Source organism: Perca flavescens, chromosome 24, assembly GCF_004354835.1.
Source record: "Perca flavescens isolate YP-PL-M2 chromosome 24, PFLA_1.0, whole genome shotgun sequence".
Taxonomy (NCBI): Eukaryota; Metazoa; Chordata; class Actinopteri; order Perciformes; family Percidae; genus Perca; species Perca flavescens.
The window spans coordinates 15,561,131-15,584,483 of NC_041354.1; the positions used below are offsets into that span (position 1 = coordinate 15,561,131).

The window sequence follows — 23,353 nt, forward strand, 5'->3', positions numbered from 1 at the left end:
GAAAGTGATTGTTGGTGAAGAACATCAGCAGCAGTGGAGCTCCAGTCTGGACCAGGAGGACACAAAGCCCCCACACATTAAAGAGGAACAGGAGGAACTCCGGATCAATCAGGACGGAGAGCAGCTTCAAGGGCCGGAGGAGGCTGATATCACCAAGTTCCCATTCACTCCTGTCCCTGTGAAGAGTGAAGAAGATGAAGAGAAACCTCAGTTCTCACAGCTTCATCAAAGACAAACTGGAGAGATAAAAACAGAAGCTGATGGAGAAGATTGCGGTGGACCAGAACCAGCCATGAACTCAGATCCAGATACACATTTAAAATTACTAACTGATGACGATACTGGGGACTCTTCTGAACCTGAGACTGATGCCCATGATGATTGGAAAGAGACCAGAGAACCTCAGTCAGGTTTAAACTCTCTGAATAACAATGAAGTCCCTACAGTTGAGAAAGAGCATGAGAAAAGATGTGGCACCAGTGGACATCTGAAGCAACACATGGGATCTCATACAGGAAAGAGACCATTTAGTTGCTCAGTCTGTAAGAGAGCTTTTATAAAAAGTGGAAATTTACAGAAACGCATGAGAATTCACACAGGAGAGAAACCATTTCGCTGCTCAGTTTGTAAGAAAGCTTTTACAGAGAGAGGACATTTAGTGACACACATGAGAATCCACACAGGAGAGAAACCATTTAGTTGCTCAGTCTGTAAGAAAGCTTTTACTGAGAGAGGACATTTAAAGGCACACATGAGAGTCCACACTGGAGAGAGACCATTTAGCTGCTCAGTCTGTAAGAAAGCTTTTATACAGAAAGGACATTTACAGAAACACATGAGAATCCACACTGGAGAGAAACCATTTAGCTGCCCAATCTGTAAGAAAGCTTTTACAATGAATGGACATTTACGGCAACACACGAGAATCCACACTGGAGAGAAACCATTTAGCTGCTCGGTCTGTAAGAAAGCTTATACAGTGAGTAGTACTTTACATAGACACATGAGAACCCACACAGAAGAGAAAACATTTAGCTGTGTGAAGTGGAGCTCTAGTCTAAGGAGAGCAGAGAACCTCAGTCAGGTTTAAACAATGAAAATAAATTAAGTCTCCTAACATGGTATAAGATGTAATACTCTGGGTCCTTAAACAGTTTGAAATATAATAATTAGAATTTTAGGCTTTAATGTCTTGAATATGATTTTGCTAGGTGTTAAAAATGTATTTCATTATGAAGTTAATGTGTCTGTTGGTATCCCATGAACTGGACTTCTTAGGAAATGAAAGAGCCAATCTATGCAACCCCAGCTCTCTTTAAAATGGCAGTCATTGGCTTTAAATTGTTTTTTCAATTCAATTTTATTTATAGTATCAAATCATAACAATAGTTATCTCGAGAAACTTTACAGATAGAGTAGGTCTAGACCACACTATAATTTACAATTTACAAAGTAATTCCCCCAAGATCAAGCATCAACCCTTTTAGGAAGAGACCTCGGCAGACCCAGGCTCTTGGTAGGCGGTGTCTGACGGTGCCGTTTGGGGATGTGATGAACAGTGGCAATAATAGTCAGAGTAAAGATAATGGAACAGTGACTACAAATGGTAGTTGTAGTAGTTCATGTCATAGCAGGGCACTGCAGGGCGTTACAGCGTGGCACAGCAGAGCATGGGTGGATGAAGCAGGACGCAGCCGGACACTGCAGGGTATTGCAGAGCGTAGCAGGGTGTAGCAGGACCACAGCGACAGCTGCAACCAAGATCTTGGTGCCACCTTAATCCAAGGAAATATTCTGGGCAAAAAAAGAAACATAAGGATTAGTAACAAGCATTTCTGGTACAAGGATGCACACAAATGGAATCAAATGGAAGGAGAGAGGAGAGAGCTGCTCAGTGTGTCGAAGGAAGGAACTTCTCCGGCAGTCTAGAACTATAACAGCATAACTAAGAAAGAGAGGTCAAGGAGAGGGGCCTGGTTGGGCTAGAACTCTCCCCAACCGGATCAGGCTGTACTGGCCTGCCTCCCTCTACTTTTATTGTATTATTGATTATATGGTAGATGAATCTGACGATTATGAAGAGAAGCAGGTGGCCGGGCTAGGCATACGCTGCAACTCCTCATTCCCTAACTATAAGCTTTATCAAAGAGGAGGGTTTTCAGTTTATTCTTAAATGTGGTGAGGTGTCTGCCCCCCGAACCCAGACGGGGAGCTGGTTCAACAGGAGAGCAGCCTGATAGCTGAAGGCTCTGACTCCCATTCTACTTTTAGAGACTCTAGGAACCACAAGAAGCTCTGAATTCTGGGAGCGTAGTGCTCTACTAAGACAATAAGGTACTAAGAGCTCTTCTAGGTATGATGGTACTTGACCATTTAGAGCTTTGTAGGTCAGGAGAAGGATTTTAAATTCAATCCTGGATTTTACAGGAAGCCAATGCAGAGAAGCTAATATAGGAGAAATATGATCTCTTTTCTTAGTTCTTGTCAGAACAGGTGCTGCAGCATTCTGGATCAGCTGGAAAGTCTTAAGGGACTTATTTGAGCAACCTGATAGTAAGGAATTACAGTAGTCCAGCCTAGAAATAACAAATGCATAGACTACTTTTTCAGCATTGTTTTGCGACAGGATGTTCCTGATTTTGGCAATGTTACGAAGATGAAAAAAGGCTGTTCTCAAGGTTTGTTTTAGATGGGCATTAAAGGATACATCCTGATCAGAAATGACTCCTAGATTTCTGACAGTAGTGCTGGAGGCCAGGGCAATGCCATCCAGAGTAGTCTTTAGATAATGAGGTTCAGAGGTGTTTGGGGCCCAGCACAATAACTTCAGTTTTGTTTGAATTTAACATCAGAAAATTGTAGGTCATCCAGGATTTTATATCTTTAATGCACGCTTGAAGTTTAGCTAACTGACTGGTTTCGTCTAGCTTGATTGACAAGTATAATTGGGTGTCATCTGCATAAAGTTAATTACGTGTTTCCTAATAATATTGCCTAGAGGAAGCATGTATAAGGAGAATTAAACAGGTCCAAGCATTGAGCCTTGAGGAACGCCATGGCTAACTTTACCGTACTTGAAGGATTTATCGTTATTATTAACAAATTGAGATTGATCAGAGAGATAGGACTTAAACCAGCTTAGTTTGATTCCTTAAATGCCAACTACATGTTCCAATTTCTGTAACAGGATGGTGTGGTCAATAGTGTTGAATGCAGCACTAAGATCTAATAAGACAAGTATGGAGACAAGTCCTTTGTCAGCAGCAGTTAGAAGGTCGTTAGTAATTTTCACCAGTGCCTTCTCTGTGCTATGATGCATTCTAAATCCTGACTGAAAGTCCTCAAATAGACTATTACTATGTAGAAAGTCACATAACTGATTAGCGACTACTTTCTCAAGGATCTAGGAGAGAAAGGGAAGGTTAGATATAGGTCTAGTTGGCTACGACGTCAGGATCGAGGGTGGGTTTGACTGCGGTATATAACCTGTTAATAAAGACATATTGATCATATCTAGTAATGAAGTGTTAACCAATGTTTGGACCAATCAAATTGTCGGGGCAGGCTTTATATGATGATGGACAGATGATCAACTGTAACGTAATCAACCACATCGCCAAAGAGTGCTTGAGCTGAATTAATTTACAACAAAGATGGCTGCCACTGGAGAATCGAGCGCATTCATTTTAAAAGAGGAACAGGAACCCCAATCAAGGCATTTGTCGATCGGAAAGATGGTTTTGCCGTCCTTCCTACATGATTCGGCAGAAGTTTAATTCATCAGCTCAACATACGTCACATACTCCATTGCTCTGATTGGTTGTAGTGTGTAGTGTGTGTCTATACAATTGATAAATCCTAGTTCGGTTGAAACACGCCCCTTAATCACTGCCCAGTGGAGCAGTATCTGACTCATATTCTGACTAGGATCTGAGTATGACGACATCAGGCTAGGCCCAATCTGTAACGTTATACTAACTACAGGCCCGCAGATGATACTTTTATCTATCTTTCTCCCTCTCTCTCTGTCTCTCTCTCTGTCTCGCCATGGGTAAAAAGTCTTCCGCAGAGGATACTCGATTTTAACTCCTCCAAGGAGCCTCCTTGATCCTCGCTCCTCGATGTGCATTTAAGTAATTGGGACGTCCTTCAACATGGCGCGCTGAGAATGATTTCCGGATCACAAGCAGGAGGGTCGAGGAGGTACAAATTTGGAAAATTAGAAAGGTCCTTTAAGTTGCAGTTCTAGAATGTTATTACAATTCTTGAATTTGAAGTTGTAGTGTAAGAATGTCAGGTTGAAGTTCTAGAATTTTCAGATGCGGTTCAAGACTAACTTTAACGTTCTAGAATGTGCAGTTACAGTTTGAGAACGTTAACTGAAATGGTTGGTAAATAAACTATTCACCTTTTTCCGGGTTAGCGAATTTACCCATGATTCATATCGGTTTTTAACCGGAAGTCGGTTTTCCTTTTCTGGTTCGAAGCCTGTGTACGTTTGATAGCTTGTAGCTTGCTAGCCTGTTCGCTGTAAAAGCCGGTGTTTCACCATGGATGAAGCACAAATGGACAAAAAACGGAGGTGGATACACACCATGGATGTTTTAACAAGTCGTGACGACAAGACCGTACCAGTCCCTCATCCATCCCTCCTGACGGAGTGGCTAGATGACATGAAGCAATGGCCCGATGTTAGCTACATCGACGTCGTTAATTACCTTTTATTTTCCGAAGGTGTTATGGTTGAAAAAACACAGCGGCTTTATATTTCTGAAGGCAGCAGTAGAGCCTAGTCAGAGTGTCAATGAAGCTAAACATACAGCATGGGCAATGCTGAGGCAAAGTGGAGTCATTGGAGTCGGCTGCTCTTGCATTGCCGGGTTAGGGAAGTCATGTTTCTGTAGGATAACATGTAGTACTAGTATTATTCCAGTAACGTGTAGTACTTATACTATTCCAGTTATTATCAACAACAGACCACACAAAGTGGTGAATAGAGGGGCAATACTTAACAACCTAATTGGAATTAAAACTACCACTGCAATGATAGAAAAGGATAGGAAAATTAGATGTGGATTACTAAATATCAGATCTCTGTCTTCTAAAGCAGTACTCGTAAATGAATTGATATCTGATAATCAAATTGATCTATTCTGTCTTACTGAAACCTGGCTGGGCCATGAAGAATATGTTAGTCTAAATGAAGCCACCCCTCCCAGTCATATTAATACTCAAATTCCTAGAGGCTCAGGCCGAGGAGGGGGAGTTGCAGCCATATTTGATTCAAGCCTGTTAATTAACCCTAAACCCAAACTAAATTATAACTCTTTCGAAAGCCTTGTTCTTAATCTTCAACATCCAACACGGAAATCAGTACAGCCAATTATATTTGTTGTTGTCTACCGAGCTCCAGGTCCGTATTCTGAATTTTTATCTGAATTCTCAGAGTTGTAATCATGTGTAGTCCTTAAATCAGACAAAGTACTTATTGTAGGTGATTTTAATATCCATGTGGACGTTGACAGCAATAGCCTTACTACTGCTTTCAACTCATAACTGGATTCAATCGGTTTCAGTCAGAGTGTGCACAAGGCGACGCACTGTTTTAACCACAACCTCGACCTTGTGCTGGCATATGGTATTGAAATTGAGGATTTAATAATATTTCCGCAGAATCTGGTATTATCAGATCATTTTTTAATTACTTTTGAATTCTTGTTACCTGACCATACTAAACCAGATAGCAGCTTCTACTATAGATGCCTATCTGACAGTGCTATAGCTAAATTTAAGGAAAATATTCCTACAGCATTCCAGTCTATGTCGTGCCTTAACATAACAGAGGACCTCTATGTTAACCTCAGTCCCTCTCAAATTGATACATTTGTAGATGGTGCTACAACTTGCCTACGGACGACCTTAGACTCTGTCGCTCCTCTCAAAAAGAAGACGATAAAACAAAGGAAATTAGCTCCTTGGTATAACTCCCAAACTCGCAAATTAAAACAAATCTCACGAAACATCGAAAGTAAGTGGCGCTCCACCAAAGTGGAGGAATCCCGTTTGGAATGGCAAGACAGTCTGAAAACCTATAGGAAGGCCCTAAGAAAGGCCAGATCAGACTATTACTCATCATTAATAGAAGAAAACAAGAACAACCCAAGGTTTCTTTTCAGCACTGTAGCCAGGCTGACAGATAGTCACAGCTCTACTGAGCCATCTATTCCTCTAGCTCTGAGTAGTGATGACTTCATGAGCTTCTTTAATGATAAAATGATAACAATTAGAGATAAAATTCATCATCTTTTGCCCTTAACTTCTAACAGTTCATCTTTAAATGCAGGACCGCTAGAAAGAACGACGACTCCCGACATATACTTGGACTGCTTTTATCCTATAGACCTTCAACAATTAATGTTAAAGATATCCTCAGCTAAGCCGTCTACCTGTCTCATAGACCCCATCCCAACGAGGCTACTCAAAGAAGCGTTACCCGTGGTAAACACTTCATTATTAGATATGATCAATATGTCCTTACTAACAGGTTATGTACCGCAGTCATTTAAAATTGCTGTGATAAAACCTCTTCTGAAAAAACCCACCCTAGATCCTGAGGTCTTAGCAAACTAAAGACCTATATATTACTAACGACCTTCTAACTGCTGCAGACAAAGGATTTGTCTCCATTCTTGTTCTACTAGATCTTAGTGCTGCATTTGACACTATTGACCATTCAATCCTGTTACAGAGACTGGAACACTTAGTTGGCATTAAAGGAATCGCACTAAGCTGGTTTAAGTCCTATTTCTCTGAACGATCCCAATTTGTTAATGTTAATGATAAACCCTCCAAGCACGCTAAAGTTAGCCATGGCGTTCCTCAAGGCTCAGTGCTTGGACCAATTCTATTTTCCTTATATATGCTTCCTCTAGGTAATATTATTAGGAAACACTCAATTAACTATCACTGTTACGCAGACGATACCCAATTATATCTGTCAATTAAGCCAGATGAAAGTGGTCAGTTAGCAAGACTTCAAATGTGTATTGAGGATATAAAATCCTGGATGACCCACAATTTCCTGATGTTAAACTCAGACAAAACTGAAGTTATTGTGATAGGACCAACGCACCGCCGAACTTCGTTTTCGAAAGATATAGTTACTCTGGATGGTATTACCCTGGCCTCCAGCACTGCTGTCAGAAATCTAGGAGTTATTTTTGATCAGGATATATCCTTCAACGCCCACTTAAAACAAACCTCAAGAATAGCCTTTTTCCATCTTCGTAACATTGCCAAAATTAGAAATATCCTGTCTCAAAACGATGCTGAAAAACTAGGCCATGCATTCGTTACTTCTAGACTAGATTACTGCAATTCCTTATTATCAGGTTGCCCAAATAAGTCCATTAAGACTCTCCAACTGATCCAGAATGCTGCAGCACGTGTTCTGACGAGAACTAAGAGAAGAGATCATATTTCTCCTGTATTAGCTTCTCTGCATTGGCTTCCAGTTAAATATAGGATCGAATTTAAAATCCTCCTCCTGACTTACAAAGCTCTAAATGGTCAAGCACCATCATACTTAGAAGAGCTCATAGTGCCTTATTGTCCCACTAGAGCACTGCGCTCCCAGAATGCGGGGCTACTTATGGTTCCTAGAGTCTCTGGAAGTAGACTGGGGCCAGGGCCTTCAGCTATCAGGCTCCAGTATTGTGGAACCAGCTCCCAGTCGGGGTTCGAGGAGCAGACACCGTCACCATATTTAAGAGTAAACTGAAAACTCTTCTCTTTGATAAAGCTTATAGTTAAGGAGTGAGGAGTTGCAGCGTCCACCTAACCCGGCCCACTGCTTCTCCTCGTAGTCATCAGTTTTATATACTGTATAATTAATAATCTAGTGAGAGTAGAGGGAGGCAGGCCAGTACAGCCCGATCCGGTTGGGGAGAGTTCTAGCCCGACCAGGCACCTCTCTTTAACCTGCCTCTCTTAAGTTATGCTATTACAATTCTAGACTGCGGGGGAGGCTGTTCCTCCCTAAGACATACTGAGCTGCTCTCTCATCTCTACTTGTTACTTTTGTATGCATCCTGTCCCAGAAATGCTTGTTACTAATCTAGCTCTGGGGAGTTTACTCCCCGGAGTCCTTATGCTATGCTCTGCGAAGAAGAAACATAAGGACTCTGCATTTCCCGGCCGCATCCTGCTGCGTCCTGCTGCATCCGCAGCATCCACCCGTGCTCTGCAGTGCCACGTTACATCCCGCAACGCCCTGCTGTGATGTTCCTATGCACAGAGTAGTCAGGATCCAGTATAGGAGACTGCACTACTCAGTATGACACGATGTGCCCTGCTATGACATGAACTTCCACGATAAACTTCGAAGTCACTGTGACTTCTAATGTGACTGTTATCACCACTGTTCATCACGCCCCCAACCGGCCCGTCAGACACCGCCTACCAAGAGTCTGGGTCTGCCGAGGTTTCTTCCTAAAAGGGAGTTTTTTCTTGCCACTGTCGCATTAGCCACTGCTAATGCTTGCTCTTGAGGGAATTACTGTAATTGTTGGGGTTTTGGAATTTATAGAGTGTGGTCTAGAGCTACTCTATCTGTAAAGTGTCTCGAGATAACTTTTGTTATGATTTGATACTATAAATAAAATTGAATTGAATTGAATTGAAATTGAATGTAGCCATGCAGCAGCTATTCTGTGGAAGGTAAAAATAAAAAGTACATAAGCACAGTACTTGACTAAATGTATTTTTACACTTGTAATTTGATATACTTATGTTCATGCTTAATAGTAAGTGGATAAATAACAAAGACAGTATTGATGCCATTTTTGCTGGTGCAAAATGCAGTGATTGGTGGAAAGATAGGGCTTGCATGTACAGATGAGCAGCGCAAGTGGAATGCAGGGACATCAAAGAACCTTGAGCCTAAACGTCTGAGTCAGATAAACTTCAAGCCCCACAAGGCAGAACAGCAATACAGTGTAAACTGTAGGACTGTAGCCAGTCAACCACTCCCAAATATACCACATCATCTCTCACACAAAGACTTCAGAGACAGTGTGGACAAAGCCGCCATCCAACCACTTTTTGTCCTGAAGAACAATTTACTAGGGAAGTGTTATAATGCCTCACCATCAGCAGAAAACCCTAGCACTAGTTACAGTGCAGTTGATGACAAGATTCTTCAGCCACATCAGACACACAATTATGAGCTTAGCTGTAACTCATGCAAGGCATTCTACCAGGCATACATTGAAGTTAGTGATGCCCAAGCAGCTCAATTAGAATTAGAAACAAGAGAGCAAAGTGCCTCTGATTTGTGGCACAATTGTAGAAAAATCAGACTTACAGCAAGTTCTGTCAAAAAGGTTCCCGTCCATGCAACCACAAGCAGTGACAAATTTCTATGTGAGCACATATACCCCTCATTTTGTGGTAAATATGCGACTAATAGTTAATGTAGTGTTTCTGTGTCAATTAATATGCCAGGATAAACAGTCCTTTGTTTCTTGTACCATACTGTGTAGCATGGGGATTGGGTACACATGTGGACGAAATGCAAACAGAAGTAATCTCTGCAACAACAAGGTGCTGCTGGGATTTGAACCCAGGATCTCCTGTTTACTAGACAGGCACTTTAACCAACTAAGCCACAGCACCTCCTTGAGTACTTTTGTAATATTAAAGGTTCAATTCTCTTTCGCTTTGTATGAGCTGTTTAATATACTGACTGATAACTGATATTTTGCTGAGGTTTGCACTGATAAAAGCCCCAAAAGCAATGGTAAGTCTGTATATTCCTCTCTCAGAACAGTAATGCAAGAACGAGACTGACGGCAAAGTTTAAGTTTCCGATGTGACGCTGAGTTGCAGGAGAAACCAGGTGGAATAATCATTCATTTTGATGTAACTTTGACAGCAAATAACTTTACATCTGAAGCGTTTAAAGACTCTATTTGTCCATTGTGTATTTCTAAAGAAACACAACAATGTATAAAAGGCTCCATTACATCACGTTATGGCTCCGTAGTAGACGTTTTTGTAAAAATAAGCTAACGATTGTGTCATAACAACGCGACTTGCTGTCGCACAGTAGAGGAATTACCGTATAGTACAAGAGAATCTCGCAGGCAGATTTGACTTACTTTAGCTGTTTAAGTTTAATTACTAATGTTAAATAGCATTTTAGTTAGCAATAATTAGCCTGTGCCCATGTTATCTCCTTACATATACCTACGCTCTCCGTCTCTGCAAGATTGGAAACGATTGAGATTTCTCTTGGCACAGCTACCAGAAGACTTACAACTTTCCGACAGGTTGCTCACGTCACATCTATGTCGTCTCTCACTGGTCTCCGTCCAGAGCAACGGGATCTGTTTGTCCAGTTTATATACTGTCTGTATGTACACCTGGGCCACGTTCACAGTCCCGACAAAATTAGCAAACGTTGCGTTTAAGCTCTGAGAGGCGCTGTAGCTTAGTGGTTAAAGCACCTGTCTCGTAAACAGGAGATCCTGGGCTCAAATCCCAGCAGTGCCTGATTATCAGTTGATTACCTCAACACTGTGTTGTCACCAGCATTTACATACAGTGACCTGTTTATTGACAACAAAATTCCTGATTTCCCAGAGCCCAAAAGTTATATGTAACATTAGGATATTAAAGGTGCAATATGTAATACGGACAGCTAGTGTTTAAAATAGTTACAAATTCTAAATACGGAAGAGTCGTCTCCCCCGCCCCCCTCCTCCAGACTCAAAGTTGACGGAGGTTGCCAGGCTGAGACCGCAGCATCCACAACAATGTTGCTAGACGCTTGTCTCACATAGTCAGACATTACTTCACAGCACAGCGGAGTAGCTAATGTTAGATACTGGCTATATTGACATTTATAAAAGCCCAAGTTCAAGCAGAGCTCTGTAACCAACTGAGAGACACACTTTTTCGGATTACACAAGGATCTCGCTGTCCTTTCCACCCAAGGGACAGACATACTTCCTTGGCTTAGAATTTTGGTAGGAACCGCTAAAAATAACAATAACTTGCAGTCCTCTCCGCCCGACGGAACACATCTTATTGGCTTAGAATTACGGGAACAATCACTAAACACACTGCAAACTCCCGGTCCTCTCTTCTTGGTTTACAGCTCCCCTCTCTTGGCTTGAAATAACTCGTTGTCGGCTACTGCCGCTGAACAGGCTACACGTTTTAAACAGCCGTGGCCCGCTTGCCTGGTCCTCCAGTAGCTTTAGCAGTTAGCAGGGTTAGCATGGCAGCGTTAGACAGGACCAGTCGGGATCACTTTACTGGCTGTGTCTCAATTGTTTTTGCGAGTAACCTACTTGGGCCTACTTTCTATATCTTTCAAATACATCTCCAATATTTACCCAGGGTTTGTTACGTTTCTGGTCACGCAACTGTTAGAAACATGGCGTTCTTTTTTAGGTCGGGTAGAATCTATCTCCGTTGATCCTGTTCATTTGTTTGCTGCTTTCATGGCTGTACTAATGTTACAGCTGTAACCCACTGGGCTTATGTTTTTACCAGGTATATCTGGCAAAACTGGGCAGTTGATACAACAGCACACGAAGAAGCCAAAACACAAGAAGACATTTCAAAAGGAGAAAATACTGGCATTAGCAACGTTGTCAGGAAAGATAGTATTTCAACTTAGCATGCTTCCTTAATATCTGATGACGCAGAATGTGGCAAGGCGGGTGGCGCTAGGGGACGAGCCGCCACCCGAGTCTAACAAACAGACAACATCACCTGGGGACTTCCACCCCAAGATATGTTTATTTCTACTTCAACAAGCACCCCAGTTACACAAAAGGCTACACAGGTTTACTAACTGAAGTAAGACATGGTTACAAAAGAAATATTAATGGATAATTTATGACTGGAAGTGCCTGTAAAAGGGATGATTAGAAATTAGGTTTAAATTGCAATATGAAAGGTAGAAAAGATTTTATTGCAATTTATATATTTAACAATCAGGTTATTTCTTTTTAAAACCGATACACTCCCAGTTATGGCTTAAATTATCAATGTAAAGGGGGGAGAAAGTGGGCAGAGGCGAGCTGTGGAGAGACAGTCTACTAAGGGTGTGTGCCGGTGGTGCACCAACTTACCCACCGCATGTGCCCACTTCAATCGATAGTCACTGCAAACCGGTTCACTGCTAATCGTGTCACCACAAATCATGTCACCGTGCTGTTATCACTACAATCTGTGAAGGGAACCACAGTAACGTGCCTAGTCTCCACCACAAGCTGGCTGCTAGCTCCACTGCAAAGCAAAATAACAACAAAATAAAGAAAACCATAAACCACTTGATAACCTAAAATACAAGCAAACCAAACAGGGGTGTCCTGGGGGAACTAACAAACCTGTACTAAAATGATTAAAATCCAAAAACTACTAAACAACTAAACTAAGGCAAAACAATTGGGGTCATTTTTGGATTTATTACAGTAAATATATGACATATTGGACCTTTAACAATTTAAGCTTAAAACCATAGTATGATGCATCCAGAAGGTAACATGTTATTATACATCTCAAAAGTGTATACATGACATGTCTCCTCCTAACTCCTGTCTAAGTTAAAGACTTAAACTTACAGAAATAAGCGTGAAACTTCCCGAGCTGATTACTGACATTAGATAGATAGATAGATAGATAGATAGATAGATAGATAGATAGATAGATAGATGGAGAGATGGATAGATTTTTATTGATCCCCAAAAAATGGGAAATAACGGTGTTGCAGCAGCAAAATATCAGACACACCGCACACATACAGAGTATACATTAAATAATAGGAAACAATATACATGAAATAATAATTGAATACTACACGAGCAATATTTAAAATATATATATATATATATGGTGAGCAAAAAAAAGGCAAAACCAACTCAGTTGTCTGGGAACAGCTATAGTATACTGTCTATAGACATTGTATTCACTTACTGTTTAAAACTTTTTCCAGCTTAGTGGGGGTGCATAGGCATACTGCTCAAAATCCACATGAAAAAACATAGTAATGTTCCCTCAGCATTTAGTTTTGTTGTTAAACTGTATGTAAACAAGCAGGGACGTTAATCCACCTGTTTCACGTAACGTTACCCTAAGGTACCGTCTATATGCTGGATTTTTCCTAAGGTTAGCTAGCAAATCATAGATATATATCTATGCAAGCAAATAAGCACACTGACGGCAATGTTTTGTAATGACAATAGTAGTGGTCATCAGTGTTGGGAGTAACGCGTTACAAAAGTAACGCAATTACAGTAATGTATTCCTTTTTGCTGTAACGCAGTAATATAACGCATTACTAATTAAATTTCGGTAATATTATTACCCGTTACAATCTCAGTAACATGAGTTACAACGCATTTTAATGCAACATTTTTTAAGAATTTCCCAACACCGCAAAGCATTTGTTCACAGGAAAAAAAAAAGCCATGAGTATTATTTCATAACATCTGTCATCTGTCATCGTCAGCTCGGACAGCTGTGTGTCCGAGCCGCTGACAGATTTAAACATGTCGGTAATTAATGTTTAGGTTGTTACACGTAAATCATTGCAGTTTATCAGCCGTGGAGAGTAACTCTGCCTGTAGTGGAACTGCTACGAATGACGACCAAAAACGCTTGTCTTTTACTGTGACCATTTACTGTTCAATATGTTGCTGTCATGAACGGTAAAAATTATTACTGTTGCAGTTTTACAAACAAGAAAGTGAGCAACTTAGCTTGACGGACATGTTGCATCTCAGTAAGCTAGAAAGAGTACACAACAGACAACTTCCGTGTAGGCTACTTCAAAATAAAAGCACTTCCTGTGACGGTTCGCAGTAAAACTATATTACTGTTAAAAAAAATAAGGGTGTGGACCTTTTCACATATCAGCTGTAATCAAGTACTGTAAATAATGTAAATAGTTAGTTTTAATCACACTATAATTGACAATTTCCTTTAGACTGTTTTAAACTAAACAACATGAATTTCTTATTCAAGTGCTTTAAATAAACATTTTACAACAATGCCGTACTTCAATACAACCATAAGGTACTTTTAATAGAGTATTTTCATTTTGTCCTAGTTGTATATTGTACGTTTTACTTATCTATTTTTTATGGCTTTAGTTACTTTGCATATCCATATTAATTATACAAAATATTATGAATAATCTATGATGTATCAAAGTGGATAAAGAGGAGACTTTATTGATCCGGTGGTGAAATTCACAAGCTAGCTGCCAAGTCAAACTTCCGCTGTTATTTTGGTGAAAGTAACTCAAAAGTAATGCAAAAGTAGTGTAACGCATTACAATTCAGAGACAGTAATATTGTAATGTAACTAATTACTCTCAAATGACAGTAACTAGTAATCTATAACGTATTACATTTTGAAAGTAACTTGCCCAACACTGGTGGTCATAGTGAGTGAACATGTGATGTGAGATGCAGATTGTGTTATGTCTGTGGTGTAACGTTATGTGTGATATCTGTAAAGCAGAACCGACTCACAGTAGTAAAACAGATTTTATTCTGATCCAAAGACTCTTTCTGTGAGATAAAGGACAGATTATACCCTGGACACTATCCATTATATCCAAATGTTAATAAGTAATCGTGTTAAATAATTGTGATTTCAATATTGATCAAAATAATTGTGATTATTATTTTTTCCATAATCGAGCAGCCCTATATATATATATATATATATATATATCAGGGCTGTCAAAATAACGTGTTAATTTCGATTAATTAATCTGAGAAAAAATAACGCGTTAAAAAAAATAACGCAGATTAATCCATTCCATATTGATGTTTGACACAGAGCCGTTCTGGCCACTATTGGACTGTAAAATGAAGGAGGGAGACGAGAAGGTGCTGCCTGGATCATTGATTGGAACATGTAGCTACTTGTTACTTCTTCCTGCCAACCCTGGCTACCGAAATCTGGTGCCCCTGATATGTCTGCTCTTCTCTCTGATGCTCTGAAACGGACGATACAGGCAACACAAACACCGCTCCACGTGACTCTAGTTAACACTATACTCGACAGCAGCTAACGTTAGCCTACCGCTAGCTAGTAGCTGGATTAAACACTGTTAAAATGCTGACAGCTAACGCTAAACGGTGTAAAGTTTGACTGTGTTTTACTGTAGAGGATTAAACAGCGGTATGTAACAGTCTGCTAGCCTGACCAGCCAGCTGCCACTAGGGTGCGTCTAGATTTCTAGGCTAACAATCTGCAGCTGCCGTCGAACAACACAGACGGTGCGTTCAATGAAACTGGTAAACTACAGCATCGTGGTGCATTTGAAGTTATTGTAAATGTCCTTTTCCCATCTGGTGGTTGTTTTTTGTCGTTCAACAGCAATTTACTAGTGAAATAAGTTATTGTTATAGATTATTATCAAATCATTTAATTTTGACCATATGGCCTTAGCAGTTGAGGTGGTTCGGGCATCTGGTAAGGATGCCCCTTGGGCGCCTCCCTAGGGAGGTGTTCCAGGTAGTCCAGCTGGGAGGAGGCCTCGGGGAAGACCCAGGACTAGGTGGAGGGATTATATCTCCAACCTGGCCTGGGAACGCCTCGGGATCCCCCAGTCAGAGCTGGTTAATGTTGCTCGGGAAAGGGAAGTTTGGGGTCCCCTGCTGGAGCTGCTCCCCCCGCGACCCGACACCGGATAAACGGACGAAGATGGATGGATGGATGGATGGGCCTTAGCAATAAACAAGCCCTTCTTTAATGTCACCGACTGTTGTTTAGTACCCTTCTTTTTTCTTTACTTTTTTAACTTTCTTAAAAAGTATCGGTTCAGGCACTGTTAATTATGTATGCGATTAATTTCAATTAATTAATCACAGAGTATGTAATTAATTCGATTAAATATTTTAATCGATTGACAACCCTAATATATATATATATATATGTGTGTGTGTGTTTGTGTGTGAATGGGTTGGGAGGGGTGGCACGACACTAGTCAGCAGGAGGGTAACATGTAAACCGCAGGCGCGTATGGACGCGTATTTCGCATCCGCCGCATGCATAACCGTCTCTATTTTGGGAACTGTGTATCCTGGCTCAAGTGTGCGCATTAATACTTTATAACCTTCACCGTCCACAACATTCACTGGCCTCATTGTGAAGCGAAATAAACTCTGCAATTTTGTCCGGGATTTCTCTTTTCCTTTTCTCGGGCAATGGCGGTCTCAAATCTAGCCTTCTTTGAGTTAGTTTTGGCGCAGCTCCGGTACTACTACTACTACTACTACTACTACTACTACTAGATGAACTGCTGTCGTCAGTCTGATACTGTGGGTGGATCTAGAAAAAAAGACTAACATATTTTATGTCCCAACATATGATATTGCTATTCGTAAATTAAAAGCGCCATTATATATAAAAAAGTGAAACGTCTTTATTGGTAATAAACTTACCCGTTTTAAGTGGAAAGCCATGTATGTTGTTGACGAGTGATAGGACACGAGCTGTTGGCACAACTTGCATTTTACTTTTTTTGGATCTTTCACCATTTGAAAGTGCATCCACACTTTAGATTTTCTTTTTCCAGACATTGTTAAGTAACGTTAATCTCCTCGTCTGATGCTCCTCGTCTGTCGCGGATCAGGGAAAGTGAAACTTAAATTTGTCACAGGGGTGGTTGGATTCACACACACACGTAAAAAATATTTATTGAACTTTTCTTTCTTTCTTTTCACGTTTTCTTTTACAGCATTATCATAATTAAAGGCTGTATATAACTTAATATAACCGTACAAAACCAGTAGTTCTGTGTGAAATTAGACATTGAGCACCCCCATATTGCTAAAATGGCATGATCCTCGTTTCATAATAACACCCGCGAAGATACGACTGTGAGATTGGTGGTCGAATAAGGCTCCGCATATCGATGCATCGAATCTTCGACTATTCGGGGTCACCCCTAATATATATATATATATATATATATATATATATATTTATTTATTTATTAAGTACTGAGCTTTAGGCTGTTTCTTGTACGGAAGGTGTTCAAATGAAGTTTAATTATCATTATTGGTTGCTCACGCTCACCCTCCTACCTGCATCAAGTCGGACACAAATCTAACGGGCATGCAGTGGGCGGCGATTGCCAGCGATCAATTCTGCACAGACCTGGCTCATCTCGAACGAGCCTATTATATCTCCGTCCTGGCCTGGGAACGCCTCGGGATCCCCCAGTCAGAGCTGGCTAATGTGGCTCAAAAAAGGGAAGTTTGGGTCCCCTTGCTGGAGCTGCTGGCATTTATGTATATGCTTCACCAACAGTAGGTGGCACTATGAGTGGTGTAAGGAAGGGAAGTTCCCGAGTGGTAAGGGTAGAAGAAGGAGAGAAGGTGTGTAGAAGAAGAGTGTACATGAGAGTGAAGAGAAGTGCTACAAGTGTAAAAGTAATGCTGAAAATGAAGTAAAGTCTGAAGAGAATTAACCGTCTCCGTTTTGTCCAAGAACACAACAGCCTACATGAGCAAATGTACTGAGTTACATTTAACCACTGATGTTATCTCATCTTATTAAAGGACAGTGGGTAAAATCGACCCTTAAAACGCTCTATTTTATTCTGAAGGGCAGAGGAGTGTAGTGGAAGTTGTGTTTGTGTTTCCGGGTCCCGGAAGATGCTACGACCTCCGTCCCACTGTTTGCATTTTAGCTCGTGATGAGGACGGCGGAGTAAAAGGCGCCAGTGTTTGGTGTCCTTCCAGAGAGAAACATCCCAAACTGCTGCATGAGGTTTTCAAACCTGAAACGGAGCTACAAAGAGCAGGTCTGTTTTCTTTCTCCGACCGGAAACGCGTTTACTGCTGCTGTTGTTGCAGGGAGTCCGCGCGCTAAGCTAACGTTAGCCGCAGCTAGCTCCTGCTAACGTGTGTTACCGGATATGTTGTGAGCTCCGTGTTTTTCCTCAAATGCAGCTCGGAGAGAAGTTGAGGAGAGACACTTCAACATGGACTCTGAGAGGAAACTGTCAGCTGGCCAGCAGAGAGGTGGGAGACGTTTACAATGTTCTATATTCTTCTTCTATTTCTTCTTACTTAACGTTAACGTTACCCTGTTGGGGTAGATTTATTGTTGTATGAGCTGGCTCTGGTTTATAATGCCATATAACTTATTAATATCTAGTTTGAAAGTCAGTCACAACTGAAAAAGTATTTTAATAAGTAACATATGCTGTCAGTGCCTGAAGTGGAGGACAGGAGGTGCTCCACTTTTCTCCTCTTTTTGCCACAGCTGATAAATTAACCACACTTCGTCCATGGCGACGCTCTGCTATGCATAGCAACGGTCTGTTAAGCCTGGCTCACACTACAGGAGTTTATAAATCCTAACCGATTTTGAAATCTGGTTGCAGCACACACTTGAGGAGAATCTTTGCAGATTTTCTTCCCTCAAATCGTAAACATGCTCACACTACAAGATTTGAAAATAGTGGGGCATCACACACTACAAGATATTCTTAAGAATATTTTGCCAGATTTAGCACCTCACGTGACGCGATCTCACGGGGAAGCACATGTAAACAAAATGGATACTGTGTCACGGCAACTTGCTGTAGTAATGCTCATCCTTTGTACCAATAAAAAACAAAAGAAAATAAAACGAGCGTGGACGATAATATTATTCAAACAAACTACCGTATTTTCCGGACTATAAGTCGCACTTTTTTATCTTACTTTTGGTGGTCCTGCGACTTATAGTCAGGTGCGACTTATTTATCAAAATATATATATATATAATTTAACATGTTTTTTAAATGTTAACTCTTACTGAAAACATTACTGTGTACAGCCGTGAGAGGGCGCTCTAGGCTTGTGACAACTATATGCTGCTCCTAAAGACAACTGAGGAAGAAAAGAGATAACAAACTGCAGGTAGTAAAATATGCAGCCGAAAACGGAAAACAAGCAGCAGAAAGAAAGTCTGAAATGAGGGAGAAACTTGTGAGGGACTGGCGAAAAGGTGACTCTTACTGCAATGAAGAAATCAAAGAAAGCTAATCGGCTAATTGCGGGCTGAAAGCAAGACGGCCAGAGCTGGAGGAATGAGTCCACCGGCGGGGGCTTGAACAACGTGCTGCCGGGAGGGTCTGGTCAACGGTGCAGTTACGTTAGATTTTAGATTCTCTGCCCGAGCCCGACCCGGGCCGTTATTTTCCGCCACTATCCTCGGGCCGGACCTTTGATCACCATGACCTTTTTTTTAATCATTAATTTAGCCTAATTGGGTGGGGAGAAAGCTATGCCATAATCAGAACTATTATCTATTTAGGCCAAAGTAACAAATGTGTCCAAAAAGTTACACAAGTTGGACTACAGTTACAAAATGCAACATGTGTCATGCACGGAGTCTCCTCCTCTCGCACACCTCACACGGGGGCTGTATTGTGGAGCTTAAGGGCAACATGGAGCTTGAGGATGTAAAGAAAAACAGGAGAATTACCTTTTGAGCAAGTTTGGAGGAAAGTCGGAGGTATGGAACCATTTTAAACAAGTCGTGGGAAGTGACAACATGTGTCGGCTTTGTCGAGTGCATTAAGTGCGGCCGCTGTTTGCCTATGACAGCAAATAAAACGGGGACGTGGATGATGAACAGACACAGGCAGGCAAAAAAGATGATAGTCAGCCTTCAACTTCCTCTTTTGTTACTTCTCCAAGCGTAGGCTCCCCCTGAGGGCGAGGCAAGAGGGCAAGCCCTCACAGAGATCCGTTCCATTCTGAATAAACTAACAGTTTACATGCTTCGCTCCTGTTGCATTATTCATTAAGATCATTTTAAACAGATTTCTGCAGTTCAAACAACTCTGAATTGTAGTTGAGAACGTCAGTTATGACGGCCCACGCATTAAAAAAGTGTCGGGTTGAAATCAGGCTCATAATTCCAGTTAATGTGTCGGGCCGGGCCGGGCTCGGACACAACGTGCACGGGCTGGGTCGGGCTTGATTTTTTGGGCCCGATCTAAGCTCTTAGTTACGTCTCCACGCCCTGCTAGTTGTTCTGTATGACTTATACTCCGGAGCGATTTATAGTCCAAAAAATACGGTATGTGCAATGCATCTTTCGTTAGACCTGAATGTAGCAGATGATCATTGACCTAGATCTAATGTTTACATCTGCTAGCTAGTGCGCTAGCAGCTTTGTACACTCACCCGGTAGGTCCAAATCTGAAGCGATCTCCCCCCAGCTCTTCTCTTAATCTTTCAGATTATGACACTCTTTGGATGAGACCTTAAACAGGCACTCGTGCTGTTGCCACATCTCCACCATCCTTTCTTCCAACTCCGTTGTCCAGCAGGACCCGTACTACAGCTGCTTTCGCGGACATTTTCAAAAGTTTCCGTCACTTCCATCTCCTTGCAGACGTGTCTCTCATTGGCTATTGTGGAAGTACTGACGTAATCATAGTCGTTTCACGCCCGATTATAATCCTAGATATCAAACATGTTTGATATTATCGGGGCGGCCCCGATGTGTCTCCGAGCAGATCCGGAGGTGCAAGATTCGATCTGTGAACGCCTCACATTACCAGATAAACTGCGCCGAACATCGGAACCGATCGAGGTCCTTGACAAGATTTTTTTCTCAGATTCTCGGGAGGGGTAAATCGGGCATAAATCGGCCTAAAACTCCTGTAATGTGAGCCAGGCTTTAGTCTTATCAACGGTCTGTTATCAAGAATGAGCAGACTGCAGAATGCCGTTGAATCGATGTAAATGTACTGTATTACAGCCTCATACAGACTCTCCCTCCCTCCTCTGTCTCTTTTCGTCAACACCGAAATGCTATCATATCTAATGTGATTAAACCTCCATGGAAAGGGCATCCAGTGTGGGGAAAACTGAGTGATGATCGAGACCGAGACAGAGCTCAAAACACATTTGTTTTGTTGAGGTCAATAGTTATATATTTAATCAGCAATGTACCAGTCTACTAGTGCCTTCAATGTAGCACTAGTAAACTTTATATTTGACAATCAGGCCTACTGTTTTCCGTCGCATCGTTTATAGACCTCAGCGGACCCGACCGGAGCTTTATTCCATGGAGGAGAAAAAGAAGAGAGACAAAGTGTCTGTGTATTGTTGTTTGGCAAACAGTAGCTGTTGCACAAACTCCTGAGGCCTGTACTATGAATCAAGATCAACATGTCCTGGATTTTATTGCCGTTACCTGAATCCACCAAACCTAACAACCGCGGTCCCGCGTAACCTGTGTCACGGCTGTGGTTAACAACTAGTTCAATCAAACCCAGGGTAAAAGAGGCGGTGTTTGCACCATATAACCAATCGAAAACATGGATAAGTCTACCAGAGCCGCACATTTTACATAAGAAGAGCAAACGATAATCCCACAGAAATATGAAGAACACAGACATGTTTTTTTTATATACATTTAAAAAGCAGACACAAAAGTAACTTAAAAGTCACTTTCCCTAGTAACTAATTACTTTTGATATACAGTAATTGGTGCAATAATTCAATTACTTTTTAAAAGAAGTAACTGTAACTAATTACAACTTTTCAGTAACTTGCCCAACACTGGTAGTGATACATTCACTCTCTCTCTCTCTGTCAGTTGTAGCTCACTCTACCTACTAGGGCTGTCCTCAACTAAAGAAATTCTTAGTCGACTAACACTTATACAATTTTGTCGACTAATCGATTACTTGATTTAACTGACAGAGCTGTGCGCTTAGAGAGGTGGTTAAGACTAGAAAAGCACAATATAATTGTAGTTAATTAACCATCTGTAAAACTGAGTTTCTCCACAATTAATCCTGCAAAAGCACCACTTTAAATCTTGTGCTTACCATAAATGTGCTCATAAGTTTCTTGGAAATGAGTAATTAAGCATAAATAAGCATAAAAATTACTTATCAACTAGGGCTGGGCGATAAAACGATAACGATATTATGACACATAATCAATATCAATAGAAAATGCTGTCGATAAAATGTTCGATAATTTGTTTTTCTTCATCAGAAGAAACCAGAGGTTGTGAAGCAAGTTTGGTTGCATGAACAAAGCCACTCGCTCTCTGGTAACCTAGCAACGTAGGGAGTGACACTCTAACAGCCAATCATGTAACAGTATGAAGTTTGGTTGTGTCTCGTGTTCTTCAATGACAGAACCGGCGTGGAGTGATAAGTGGAAAGTGAGTGCCGCAGCGAGCGAGGAAATTGATAAAAAAAAGTCTGTATGGCAGTTTTTGGGGATTTTATAAGTCTGACCGTAGTCAGGCCAATGTCGTCAGACCGTCGTCCCCACCAACACTGGTAATACCACAAACTTGTTTTACCACCTTAGCCGCACTCACACTTTGGAGCACAGCCGTATTCGCCATCAACGTACAACAGCAGCTGCTACACTGCACAAGCAGCAGACCACCATGGAGAGGTACTCTGCATCAGCGCCTTACTAAACATTACAAGCAGCAGACCACCATGGAGAGGTACTCTGCATCAGCGCCTTACTAAACACTACAAGCAGCAGACCACCATGGAGAGGTACTCTGCATCAGCGCCTTACTAAACACTACAAGCAGCAGACCACCATGGAGAGGTACTCTGCATCAGCGCCTTACTAAACACTACAAGCAGCAGACCACCATGGAGAGGTACTCTGCATCAGCGCCTTACTAAACACTACAAGCAGCAGACCACCATGGAGAGGTACTCGGCATCAGCGCCTTACTAAACACTACAAGCAGCAGACCACCATGGAGAGGTACTCTGCATCAGCGCCTTACTAAACACTACAAGCAGCAGACCACCATGGAGAGGTACTCTGCATCAGCGCCTTACTAAACACTACAAGCAGCAGACCACCATGGAGAGGTACTCTGCATCAGCGCCTTACTAAACACTACAAGCAGCAGACCACCATGGAGAGGTACTCTGCATCAGCGCCTTACTAAACACTACAAGCAGCAGACCACCATGGAGAGGTACTCTGCATCAGCGCCTTACTAAACACTACAAGCAGCAGACCACCATGGAGAGGTACTCTGCATCAGCGCTAAACTACTAAACGATACAAAGAAATAATGAAGGCAGACATGCTGAGCACTGTCCAGAAGCCAGGTTACCAACCTAGCACTAAACCTACAGAAAATAGTTCTTCTCAGGTTTCTTATATTTAACATTTTGCACTATTTTATTACACTTTATTAAGCATTTCTTACTTATTCTTTAAGTTTGCACCTTAATGTTAAGAGACAATTGTTAAGTGTTCATTGTGATTTTAGACCTATGTTTACATTTTAATTATTTGAGTGTTTTCCA

General features: G+C 41.4%; 3 protein-coding genes and 2 non-coding genes across 5 annotated transcripts in view; 2 read left to right on the forward strand and 3 right to left on the reverse strand.

Annotated features, from left to right (window-relative positions):
* LOC114550677 (zinc finger protein 2 homolog) overlaps positions 1–23,353 on the reverse strand; it is a 393,410-nt gene that overhangs the window by 292,213 nt on the left and 77,844 nt on the right. The gene's annotated exons all lie outside the window — the stretch shown is intronic.
* The window catches only part of LOC114550699 (zinc finger protein 271-like), a 160,025-nt gene that overhangs the window by 95,569 nt on the left and 41,103 nt on the right, over positions 1–23,353 (reverse strand). The gene's annotated exons all lie outside the window — the stretch shown is intronic.
* Positions 1–23,353, forward strand: part of LOC114550714 (gastrula zinc finger protein XlCGF57.1-like) — a 42,010-nt gene that overhangs the window by 11,999 nt on the left and 6,658 nt on the right. Inside the window, exon 2 of the mRNA XM_028571495.1 lies at positions 578–986. Within this exon, the coding sequence (XP_028427296.1) occupies positions 578–986 (409 nt within the window). The remainder of the gene's footprint in view (positions 1–577; positions 987–23,353) is intronic.
* trnat-agu (transfer RNA threonine (anticodon AGU)) lies at positions 9,602–9,675 on the reverse strand. The gene has a single exon. It is a non-coding gene; the product is annotated as a tRNA-Thr (tRNA).
* On the forward strand, positions 10,482–10,554 carry trnat-cgu (transfer RNA threonine (anticodon CGU)). The gene has a single exon. It is a non-coding gene; the product is annotated as a tRNA-Thr (tRNA).